At 38.8% G+C, this 13,514-nt stretch overlaps 1 protein-coding gene across 1 annotated transcript in view; it reads right to left on the bottom strand.

Annotated features, from left to right (window-relative positions):
- Window positions 1-374: 374 nt before the first annotated feature.
- The window catches only part of LOC102686187 (extracellular matrix protein 2), a 30,902-nt gene continuing 17,762 nt past the window's right edge, over window positions 375-13,514 (bottom strand). The window contains exons 9-10 of the mRNA XM_006625613.3: window positions 4,646-4,972; window positions 375-2,170 (exon numbers count right to left, since the gene is read on the bottom strand). Coding sequence (XP_006625676.3) covers window positions 1,999-2,170; window positions 4,646-4,972 — 499 coding nt within the window. The 3' untranslated portion in view covers window positions 375-1,998. The remainder of the gene's footprint in view (window positions 2,171-4,645; window positions 4,973-13,514) is intronic.

Below are 13,514 nucleotides of genomic sequence, written 5' to 3'. Positions count from 1 at the left end.
TAACATGCAAATGTTAAACATCCTTAGTCCAGGAACAGAGCCCTAAGATTCTCCTGAAGGATTATAAGATGATACTTAGATCAAGTCTGGCAACTCAGCCCATTAATGCCCACTCAGAATGGATGTTGAGATAAATAACACTCAGACTAGCTCAATATGGTTTCTGAGAAATTTTACAGTATATGATCACCTTCACCAAATTCAACAATTAAATCCAAGAGATCAAGAATTATTTGAGATCCACTGTCCAAGGTCAACACTATATCATTATTAAATCTTTCAAGAGCAATTTCAGTACTTCGCATATTTAGAAAACTAAATATTGTTAACGCACAGGGAAAAAAAAAAGGAACAGCAACAGGTAGTCCCAGAACTTTAACCAAAGATTATTTCACATTTATTAAGACAATGTAACTGGAGTCAAAACAAATAGGAAGGCATAGATATACTGTATACTGTATAGAGCTGCTAATTCGCAATTGAGAATTGAGGATGCAAGCAATTTTAAAAGGTGTCTTGCTTTTCTGGATACTATTGTTTCATATGAAATTCTGTGAAAATAAATTTTAAAAGAAATTCAAACTCAAAAGGCACAAAATACAATCCCTAAACTTGCCTTAAAGGAACATGTTTATAATATATGTTCTCTGTCCTTTTTAAAGTATTTATCTGGTGAAGCTTCCAAATTATTATGTAAGTGAGAGCTGTTAATGACTAATTAATTTAATTGTTTTTTCCGTGAATCTTGAGTTAATAGTGATAAGCATGAACCCACTTTTTATGCCAAGCTTAATCAAAACCATTTGGGCAATTACACATATTTGCAATAGACCAATTTTAAAAGACATTAATATTATTTATTTACTTTTGCCTGCTTAAAAATGGAGCCTGTTCTTTTTACATTTATTAGAAAGACATTATACAAGGAATAAATGTTCCTAAAATATCCTTAAAGGGATAAATAATCCTTAAATATGTTCTTATACTGTATATCACCTTAGAAAATAATGGAGCTTCTTTCACTGACACACGACAATGCTGCATTAGACATGTAAAGCTAAATTATGTCCATCGTTGCTCTATGCAGAAGGGCTATTAGGAAATTAGCACCAAAAAACAGCTCTAATCACAGTGTATTTCATCTTCTGCCTCAGATGATAGAAATAAGCCTTTTTTGTGCACAATGATTCACCAATGGGCCCCAGAGCACTATGCATTACACATCTAAACAACACACAAGACAAACACATGGCTAATATTTGGAAAAGGCACAGCAGGCAAGTGTGTTGAGTACAGTACAATCACCGAGCAGACCTGACACACAACAAGGGCATTAGGAAAGAAAAAACATAAGATCAATTCACATTGACAAACACATGATAAACCACACAAATGGACATAGGTTAGACTCGCATAAAAGAGAATATAATAGAAAAAGCAGGCAAAAAATACCTAGATTTTCCTTGTCACAAAATAGGAGGTTTATATTTAAAACTGCACATGGGAACTATCTGTTCCTTGTGCTACAGGTCCTGTGTAAATTTAAGAGATACTGAAAAGCTTTTGCTAACAGACAGATACAATACTAATTGTGTTCTTGTCTTGAATAAGAATAATCAAAATAACTTGATATCCATGTAGCTGGTGCACACTCACTTTATCCATCACCAATGTGGGTCAACCAATGCTGTTGACTGGCAGCCATTTTGTGCCAGGAGCACAGTAAAGCACTGTATTAGCTGTGTCAATAGACTGAAAATATTTTTCTTTGGTAAGAAATTACTCGGCTTGTTTGTCATTATGTCAGTTATGGACTACTATCTTAGGTTAGGAGGGGCAATGAGAAGTGAAACTGTTGTCATGACGGACAAAGTCAGCTGTACATTTGCTGACTGCCTGTTTATATCTAATGGCGGCGTCAATTTGTTGTTGAGACCACTGAGGCTGCACTATTAAGGCCAGAGGCAGAGGCGGGCGGGGATGAGAAGGGTGTGAGGGCTAGTCTTCGTAGCTCTGGGGGCGCAGGACGATGCTGTGGTAGGTCTTGATACAGGAGAAGGCGGTAGGAGGGATGAGACGGCGGTCAATAAGGTTATTTTCCAGATGCACAGAGATGAGAAGAGAGTCTTCACTGACCCTGGTGTCACAGATGGAGTTGAGTGGCACATACCTAAGGAAGACATTTTCAGTGCTGGAGTAAGTATAACCACAATGCAAGGTAAGACACAAAGGATACCAAGTATATCTGAAGCAAAATTAATATAATGAAATTAACTATGGGCAGCTTGGTTGTACAGTGGTTCGCATTGCTACAGCGCAGCACTGGGGGCCTGTGTTCAATTCTCTGGGTGCTATCTGCGTGGAGTTTGTATGTTCTCTCTGCGTTTAGTGGGTTTCCTCTGGGTGCTCTAGTTTCCTCCCACAGTCTAAAGACGTACTGACAGGTTAATTGACTGTCATTGTGTCTGTGTGTGCCCTGTGATGGGCTGGCATTCCATCCAGGGAGTAGGGTGTCCTGAAATTATGTATTTTTATAACTATACATATAAAATCTACTTAAAACTTTCTTGATTATAAGAAAACCTTTATTTTATTCTACTCTGACTGGCAGGTCTATGGCATCAGAGCTGGAAAGTAGAATATTTCTTTCCTCTGTAGCAAAAACGTGATCTCATTTTTGTCTAAGTAAGTGTAAACTTTATAAAGGTGGAACTCTAACAAGATCTAAGAGACAACAAATGAGTTTTGGTGGCACTATGTTGTTGTTTTTACTGCAGAAGGTATAACAAGACCCAAGAATTAAATGCATTGGAAATGTTTATTGAGTGCTTAGTTATGGTAAGATCTGACTCTGGCCATACTGTAGGTCAAGGAGTTTGGGATACTACTGCAGTTTAAAGATATAATCATGGGGAAGCTGCAGAGGTGGGATGGGGTGGACAAGTGAGCCATGAATTGAATGTATGTACAGTATTTATAGCTTTTGGAAAAATTACACAGAATTACAGGACACCCCTACCAAACTTTCATTCTAAACCCTAAACTTAAATGGTTGTTTGCAGAACAGACAAAAGGAAAACAACTACAGTATAAGCTTTTGAAAGTTGCACTGTAGTTTTGTTCTAAGGCTCAGTTATTGCTTCTTGTTTATTATGAGTCAATGGTGTGTAACATTACGTTTTTTAGAAAAGATTAAAACAAACAAACACATTTTGGAACCGTTATGTTTTCAGATTCTTATCATGGTGCATTCAAGCTTGCCTTTGTTGCACTTATTGTGGAAAGCAGAGCTAGGTTTCTAAAATACACATGACTTGTCAACCAAGCTCATTAATCATTATGCTTTACAACACAAGCAAACCAGCAGCTAGCAATATGTATAATTAAAGTCACCTAAATCTGCCTGCTTTATTCACATTATCTCTTATGCGGCCCCTCCAAATCAAAAGGAAGTGTTCTTTTCTGGGAGGAAAAATATCAGTGTTGCACATAACTCAGTTGTAAATTATGCATTACACTAGGGAGCAGTGCCTTTCCTTTTGCAGTGTGTTTCCACCCTTTGAGAACCCTGTTAACTTTTTTTTTTCTGGATGGATTACTGGCTCTGAGCAAAGACAAAACAGTTATCAAGAAAAAGACTGATCAGGGATAAAGGTACAAGCAACAGATTAGGGATAAAACAGAAGAAAGAACTGCATTAAACAAATAGCTATCTGTCCGCATGTACAGTATGAACTGCAAGATTAATTAAATGTAAAGATGATACTGCAGAATGCAATATATTTTTAAGGAACATTTAGTGCTAGAAGGAGGAGGTTTAGATCTTTTTGTATTAAAACTCTTGTTTTAATTTGGTCTTGGTGTGCCCCACCTGACAAGAAGCAAGCCTGGCCAAGCCTTTTCATGACAGTGAACATGAATTCCCGATTCCTTCCAAGCCATTTGATCTCCTGGTGCCTAGCAGCTGGCACATCAGGAGGAAAGTAAAGCATAAAAAATAGTCTGTGCATGTGTATAGAGGAATGGCACATCAGGAGGAAAGTAAAGCAGAGAAAATAGTCTTTGCATGTGTATGTACTGTATAGGTAGATGGGTACAAATTCTTAAATGCTCTGCTTGCATTTCTCATTGGATCATCCTCAGAAAAGGGGCTTCTGAAAATATTTATTGAATCTGATGGTCAAAAATTGCACACGATTAATTTGCACCAAGCCAATGTTTTTGTTTGATTGGTAATATACTGTGCTATGACATGGATACACTTTCTTACATGGTTTCTCCCCAGAACGTGTTTGTGGAGAAACACAAGCCTTTGCAAACATACTGCTTTGTACATATACATGCACAGTCCAGCTGACAATCCTTGCCTTATATGTAAATGTCTAAACCCACGCCTGGTGGGCACACAGAGCTGCACTCTAAGTCTTCCAGTAATATAAAAGACACCATGTGTCCCAATTATGTTTATTCACCTAGGATTTTATACTTTGTTTTGTATCTGAAAATGATAAATTTGTAAATCACTCATATTCTCCCAATACTTCAGAATGAGCGACACTAAGTTCTGATTGGCTTTCCCTTTGAAAGACAGATATCACCAGTGCAGCAGCATCTCATTTCCAGCAATGCCATCTAAAGGAGGTACCTGATGTAGTTGTCATTGAGACGCAGGACCTGCAGGGATTTGAGGTTGAGCAGCCCACGTGGTATAGCCCTCAGGTGGTTGTTGTCCAGCAACAGTTCAGTGAGGGAGCGGTACAACCCCAGGAAGGAAACTCCATGGATCCCATCATCCTGCAGATGATTGTGGGAGAGGTGCAGGAACTCCAGGCCTGGGCGCATATGGGCAAAGACATAACCAGGGATCCTCTCTATCTGGTTGTGGTGCAGAATGAGTTGTCTGAGTCCGATGGGCAGGAAGGAAGGCACATGGACCAGTTTGTTGCTGGAAAGGTCAATGGTTTCCAGTAACCTGTGGGAAAAAGCAGAAAAAAAGGAGAAAAATAAGATACATTAAATAGGCTAATCAAAATCAGAAGTCTAGTATTATTTGCGTGCTCCAAACACTCCTACAACTGTTTTGCAAATGTAAAAATATCCTTATTATAGAGTGATGTTGGTTGGTCAGTGATGAGACAACCCTTCACCCACTTTGTGGTCATCACTGAAGTTACAGGTTCTGACAACTGCCCTGCCCATATGGTTTGTACCCTTACGAATAAGGCTCTTCATTCTACAATGTGATGATGTGTGCTGCGTAAGGGGATACTACACTTGATCTTAGCTAAAAGGCTGAGAGGCGAATATATAGAGGATACAGCTCAGTGCACTGAAGAGCTTGGTTTTAAGCTGTTACCCCACTCACCTTACAGACTTCACTGTACACTGCTTGTACTGCTACCTCTGGTGACTTTGTCCAAAGTGACAAGGAAAATAGGTGGATATTATGGATAAGACTGATGATAATACTGACCTGTTAATTGTAACACATTACATAAAATAATAGTAATCAGAAAAGTCTTAACCTGGTTGTGGAGCCAAGCAGTGTTACACCACCTACTAGCCTTCCCATATTAGTCAAACACAGGATGGTGTGTCCATTGTGGCTAACAATAAGCCACACAAGTACAGTGTTTGCAATGCACCTAAAAATAGCCATTCCCACATAAATGCAGGGGCCTGTACCTAAAAAAACAGTGAGCTAGCAACAGACCTGTAAAAACAACAAATACAAAAAAAACCGTCTTCCGGGAACTAGCTGTCTCCCCATCTTAGCTGAGCTAACAACAACAACAAAACAAAATGCCTGTCTAAATGTAAAGTACAAAAGATAAGGAGATAAGGAAAAAAAACAGAGTGCAACAAAAAGTCTCGTTCAAGAACTTGTACAAGTCTCCAGTTTCCGAGGTCTTTCCTAGGTTTTTCTGCTCTTTCTCTAGATCTCTATCCCCTCTGCTTATACTGGTATGCTGGAGGTCCACAGCTGATGGCAATTAGGACTTGATTTCAGCAAACACCTGGAACAGAGCAAGGCAAGCAAGACCATACCAGCACGAGGGTTAACACTGACCTGAACATAATAGTAGCTTTGGGAAATAATTATTTTAATGTGGCAACCAGGATAATGATCTGTATTTTCACAGGACCAAAGCTTAGGGCCCACCAAGGCTTCACAATGGTGAATGGAGCTTGGGAACTACTCACCTGTATACCCCCCTTATCTCTGTCTCTCTTAAAGCAAATGTATTTGTTGTTGAATGAGCTTTATTGAAAGTACATGGAGGCATTGCAGCATGATGGAGTTCAAAAGTAAGAAACTGTTGCAGAACTGAATAATGCGTCTGTGGTAAAGATGTGATCGCTGCAATGTCTCATCCTCTGCACAAACAGATATAAACATGGCAGCGATAATTATGAGATACCTTTGAAGGTGACCATTTTAGCCTTACAGAAAAAAAGACAAATTGACAAATGACAAATAGCTGTGTACAACTTTGAATCAAAATGAGTTCAACTTTCTGCAATATTGAAATATTGCTGAGCAGATTGATTTAATTAACAGTGACGCTGAACTGCTGAGTTAAAGCACAGGCTGTTTCCAAACCACATTGAGTTGCAGTTTTGCTACAGATATCGACATTACCATTTTCTTTATTACTTTTGAAAAACCAAATATGCCAATTGGCATGTAACACACTGGCTACTAGGAAGCTTTCAAATAGATTTAAAACTCACTACTGTAAATTCATAACCTTTATGGATTGAGGTTTTCCTACTTTCAGAGAGATACTTACTCATAAAGTTATAAAACACAAATTTGTTGAGTATTGCTAAACATGGTCTTAAATCAGCTGAAGCCTTCAACTTGTGTGCTTGTGGTCTGTAAAATGCCTTTCCAGTAAAAGTTCAGGAAATCTGAAACAATATTTTTTTAAAATCTCAATCTTAAATCATGGTTACTCTTCTCATTCACATACCCCATAGCCTCTTCTGACATACAGTAGGACAGAATGGGTGATTTCACTGTGGAACCCATTTCCCATTACAGTCAAACTCTACAGCTCAGAGGCAGAGGCCAGTGAGTAGTGAGTAGTACCACTACTCTCTGGCCTCTGCTCTCATTTTCAAATGTCAATGCAGCCCAGCACTTCCATACCAAAGTGATTTTTTTGTTCCCTCGGTTTCAAATGAGTCTTTCTTAGCAAACATAGTCAAAACAAATGCAAAATGATCTCTACAACAAGCTTCTGACAGTGCTGCATGGGTACATAATATTGCCCCCGATTAAGCTGTCAGAAATACGGTGTAGCTTGGTCAGTTTTACTTCAGAAACAGATGTTCCAAGTTATTTCCTTCATCTCCTGCAAGAGACTGCTCTTAACTTTGATTTCCAGCTCATCAAAGCTCAGTAGCAGGGTGCAAAAATTAAGAAGAGAAGGTGCTGAAATGGCTATAATGTTGAAGAAATGTTTCTTTTCCTTCGTACACAGCACAGCACGACCTCTTATAAAAGAAACCAGAGCCTTATTAGCTTGTAGGCAGTATTCCCACTTTGAATACTGCTATCATCAACACCACAGGAAGCTTAACAGAATCCCAAAACAGGATTGAAAAGAAAATATTTCGTCCCTTGCACTAACCCACTTATAAAAAATAGATAGATTTCAAATACTATATGTATTGGGATGCATCAAATAATACTCATAACTAGATATATGTAAAATATAATCAGAGACTGAAATATATATTTAAAATACATTTCACATCTATGTTTCAATATATTTTTTCCAGCAATGCTAACAGATAAATGTGTGATACAGGTATGCCATTATAGTCTAACCAGAAATGTTGCCAGCTTGCACAGTTTATGTGTATGGAAGCAAGAAGTATTCAAATCAGGTAGAAATAACCTGAGCTCAATGGAGAGCCTGAAAACCTGTAAAATGTCTGGTGCTCGTGTGAAGCCAATCTGGCAAATACAGTACGTATTCCTGGAAGAGCAGTCCCAATACTGTATATGCTTTATTTAAGAAGGGAGAGTTCAAACTGAAATGCCATACTCAAAACCCCCAGCCTTTTCCAGTTTGGCCTGGAAATACTGCTGAGACCACTGCAGAGCTGGCTGTTCCACAGACTGGCCAATCTGTCTGCGTCTGAGAGACTGTTTATGCTCTCCATCACTGGAAAGACAGTCCTTATGTTTGGCATCCATCTGATTCCCCCCATCCCCAAAAAACAACTTTGCATTCAAATATATAAACTTAGCTGGAATTGTGTAAATCCATGTGTGGATTTCAGTACATTGTAGTAAAATACTGCATCAAATCTAGTGTGGTGTAGCACGTATCCCAGAGCTACAGTATAAGATGAAATAATGTTTTGTACAGTAGTTCTGTAGCCTAAACATTCTTTTTAACATCATAAGAATTTAACATGATTAAATACTCAGTTTGAATGCTATTGATTTTTGAAAAATGGCTGTTAATAAATGTAATTCATAACATATTGGAGGCATTCAGATAAATTTGTATTACAGGGTGAAGCACAGTATGTTTATTTTTACTAATTTTGTTCTGTGTCTTATTTTATAAATTGATTTTATAAATAGCTGCTCTGTTCAGTTCCTGTCAAGTGGTTATTGAAAGCCTAGGCTTTTATCTGACTTGGATAAAGATTTGAATTATGGAAATGTGTACATTTGAAGTAGACCTGAGAACATGTGTCCTTTCTGAGATTGTGTGTAAGACATGGCCATTCTGGGATAAGGACAGAGGAGACAATGGAAAGTGAGGATGGAAGACAGGTGGAACTCAGTTTGACTTGGAGAAAGAAAAACTGACATTGTGAAAATACATTGTTGAAATAATAAGGCCAATTTAATAATGTAGCTCTGATGGATAGACATCCATGCAGGGAATGTCATGTGTCTTCAACTGCTGGGATAGGATCCAGCTAGGTATGACCCCTACTGGGAATAAACGGCTTTCTGACAGCAGGTGGATGGATGGATATTGAAGCCTTTAAGAGTCTCTTGGCTGTGCTGAGCTGTGTGTTTTTGTGTTTTTGTTGTATGAGTGGTGCTTGCACACACTGCACCTCTAATTTTATGTTATTGGTGTTATGCCTGGGCGGGTCTGAGCTTTCAACCCTCGGTCTCCTTGGAGACCAGTCGCATTCGACCCCACCCGGTGCTTCACTGGCAAGGTTTGGCAGGCTCTGCCAGCCAACTGCCGCCTGTTAACCATGATCTGCACCATATTTAGGCCCCTCAGTACCATTCCTCAGGGCTTCCTTTTTGAGCCTCGCTCTGTTCCAATCTGAAAGATCTACAGTATTTTTCAGTGGTGTCTTGCTTCCTGGAGGCCTAGTGCAGCTTAAAACTTCCATCTGGCAGAGTCGTAACAAGTGGATTTGTGGATTTTAGTTGCAGTAGAGGCTTTTTTCTGTAACACTTCACTTTTCTTTATGAAGTTTACCTGGGATGGAGTTCATCCTATCTTTACCAAGCAAGCAACTGCACAACCTGAATGGTAATTTGTCACTTTTCTGCTGAAACATGATCCAAACCTTTGCATGTTGTGTGTGTGATGATTTCTTTTCCATCACAAGCATCCACAATGGAAAGAATCTGCATATAGGAGAGCACGTTATGGGTTTTGTTTCAGGCAAAAACCTCTCTGGTGGCATAAACCAAATATACCAATTGGCATGCAACACACTGGCTACTAGGAAGCTTTCCAACAGATTTCAAACTCATGATTTATAGCTTACACCAGAGTGAATTTCGTTTAAAGCAGGTACATGTGTCATATTGCATTTTGTAGTTTGTTTAATGTGCCTGCAGACAATGAGGGCAGGGGACTACACCTGGACATTTTCCTTTTCTTGATGAATCAATCCGTCACCTCTCTCCTGAATACAGGACAACACTTTGAATCAGTAAATACTGTTCCATTGGATCACAGAAATGGATTAAAAATGTTGTGTGGTATCTCTGGAATGCAGCTATGATCCCAAAGACTCAACTCTGTCTATAAAATAAGAACATAAGAAAGGTTACAAATGAAAAGAAAATGAATTATTATTTGTCCCACTTAGCCTGTTTGGTAGTTAGTACTGTACCAATCTGGATCCAAGAATCTGATCCAGCCAGTTGAAAAAAGCTGGTCAGCCTGTTAAATACTCCTATAAACCGTTAGGTAAAGAAGTATCTCCTGTTCTCAATGAGAAATTATCATCCATCCATCCATTTTCTAACTGCTTCTTCCAATTAAGGGTGTTAAAAGACTAACAACAAGAGACAGGTAACAGGCTCAAGGCCGGATGAGATGCCAGTCGGTTGCAGGGCAAACATACACACACTCACACCAAGGCCAATTTTTCCAAAAGCCAATTAACCTATCAGTATGTTTTTGGATGATGGGAGGAAACCCCAGAGAAACCTCATGGGGAGAACATACAAACTCCACACAGATAGCATACGAGGTTGAGAATTGAACCAAGAGTTCAAGTGCTGTGAGGCAGCTATCACCATTGCTGCAACGAAATTGCTGTATTATATATAAATATATTTTTTCTAAACTTCTGTTAATATAAAATGATAACGTAAGGAACAATAACTGGGTATTCCTAAGTCTATTTAAAAAGAGCATAGAGGAGTACAACAGAAAGCAGCAGCAACTGCTTTTAAAAAAATCTTTTAAAAGTTATGGACAGCAAAGTTGTGTCATTGCTTCATCTATACAGTTACTCCAGGTACACTTTCAGCTTACTGAAGTGTTTGCCATTGATTGAAATGTTGTAAGATAGACAACATACTGAGGATTTTGCATTACAGTAATTAACTGGAGTGTTTCTTTCAGAAACCATAATAGAAACATTTTGGCTGATGTATGCATGGAAGAAACAGAAAACCTTTTTTGACGAATTCAATGTTTTTGGTACTTTTGAGACTCTATATAGACAAAGTTGGAAATAAGGAATGACTAAAAGTCTAAAGACTTATTTCTAATCTTAATGTCAATCCTTTATGGTTATAGCTTGAAATACTCTTTACTTTGAAGACAATGACACCAAAGATCCCAATTAACAAACAGCAGTACAAACAGCATACGGATGTACCTCATACAATGGTTCCTTTGGTTTTGAGCAAGGCATACAATACTCCCTGTGAAACATGCTTTGCCATAAGATTACTTTACATTTCTCAAACACTAGGTTTAAAATCATGTTTTGATTATAGGAGAAAATAAACTGGACTGTAGCCAATACAAAATATACTAGATTTTTTCTTTCTTGTTTGTAACAGCGTAAAATAAACACAATCTGTCACGCCACTCGAACAGGACTCAAAAAGCCCGGGGAGTTTTAAACTCAATCAAGCCGTGACAATCAATGCAATATAATGGTACAACGCAAAATCATTTCTGATCCTAGATTTGCAAGGACATCCAAAACGCTATCAAGCTCTGTCATGGTCAGATGATATTGGCACCACATTCTCAGTCAGGATCCAGCTATGATTAACAAGGGCCTGTAGGGCATTGATCATTAATGCAAAACAGCAATGGGCAAAAACAATGGCAGCTTCAAGATTTGTGAAGCTCTTCTACATCAGAATAAATCTCAGATTACGGTGAGACATCTCAAAGTAGTGGGCAACACGGTCAAATGAAATAAGCCAGGATCTGCAAGAATCAAACATTTTACAATCCTATGTTTTACAAAGTGGCCAAAGAAGACCTCAACACAGACGTCAGCAGCATAAGACTTCAACAGGACATACACACCCAGCCGTATCAGTGGTAAACACAGGTTAAGCAGTGCCAATGGCTGCTAATTAGCAGAGCTAATGAAGTGTAGAATATACAGGTTAAAAGATGTAGAAAAATTTCAGTTTTAAGAAGAAAAAGAAGAGGTATAAAGATGCTCAAAATATTAATGGCTTTGAAATTTCTCCAAACTCAAGTTAAATCCTGTCTAAAGATCACTGATTCACAGTAGGTTATTAGCCTACCACGACCAGTTTGGGAATGGGAATGGGACCTTAACACACAGAGAGGAGGTAACCTGCAAAGGTGGGGGAGGGATGCAAAAGATGAATGTGAAGGAGAAGAGGCTTCTGTACGGTATTTATAGTTTTTTTTAGGAAATGATGTGAGAAATGATAATGATTTTGGGCAGCGGAGGTGAAAGAAAACATGCTGTTATCCCTCCTGAACTTTCATTGTAAAGCCCACTATATTTTAAATGCTGTAGATGGGGGAAAAATAGGCCAGTCGGAATCCAATCTCATCAGGGTTTTCTGTTCTGGCTAAATATGAATTGGGCTGTACTCTTCCATTATAGCATTAATTCTCCAACCATTAAAAATCAGTTGGGAGGCTTGTTTTTGAAGAGCATGAGAGCTACAGTACACATCTGTTTAACGCTGCAGATGGTCAGCCGTTGTCCCTTGAGGGTGAGAGCGAGGTTTTATGTAACCTATTCTAAAACTGAACTATGACCAGGCCTGAATTTAAGAAAGATTAGCCAGAGGTCCCGCAGTAGGATTCTGTCCTGTCTGTAAATGACCTTTGTCATTTATTGCTTTAAAGAGATATGAACTTTAAGCTGTCATACAACTCAGTATGACATAACACAGCTGGAACAAAAGATCACATGCAGTAAAAAGTTACAGCTGAGAGGAGGTCATTCAACTGATCCTATTTGTTTGTTTACTCGTATCATACTAATCTGAAAATAACATGATTTTTGAAGGGCCACAGGTGTCAAGGGGTAACCGCAGGGCAGCTGGTTTGGACCCTATGCGAGGCTGTAGCAGAGTAATTATGGGAAAGGTTACGTAAAGTTCCAAATTAGTTACCAAATCCAAAAAACGTAAAGCGATGCCGTAGTCCAGGGATAGAGCAAGGATTTCAAGAGCCAAGAAAGACGATCAGGTTTAGAGTATTAATCCGAAGGGAAAAGCTAGGAAAGAGCTTGGGAGAGGGTACCTCAATAGTGAGCGGTGACTGAGTCGAGTGAGAGGGTATAAACAGGGAAAAGCGTGTGAAATGAAAATTGAAAATTGATTAATTAGTGCGTGGAGGTTTACAGTGAGAAGTGCTCATGAGTATGAAGTGACGTCCAAGTGCTCGTGTGCAGTTCATGACAACGAGGAAATCAGGATTTCACTGTTTGGTTCTCAATTGTATTGGTCCTCTTGAAGTATTAGTATTGACACGCATATTGACTGTGTCAGTATTATCTAAACTTTTCACTGCCCAGATCCAGTAAAAATGTAACTTCTTTCATCCACAACAAAAGCGGTTCTGTCTTTTTTTTAATGTGCTGTGTGTCTGGAATAAAGCCTTCAGCTAAAACTGAGTCCTTTGGACCCTTAAGACATTTCTAAACTTGTTCTTCCTATGGTATTTTGGCACTGGTGAGCAAGCTAGTGAGCATGTTAGGCCAATTGTAATTGTAGCGGTCTTGTTGTTGTCCTGTTGGAAAATCAACACTTTCCTTGGCTC

This window comes from Lepisosteus oculatus, chromosome 2 (genome assembly GCF_040954835.1).
Source record: "Lepisosteus oculatus isolate fLepOcu1 chromosome 2, fLepOcu1.hap2, whole genome shotgun sequence".
NCBI classification, from domain to species: Eukaryota; Metazoa; Chordata; class Actinopteri; order Semionotiformes; family Lepisosteidae; genus Lepisosteus; species Lepisosteus oculatus.
This window is presented reverse-complemented; position numbering and strand designations above follow the sequence as displayed.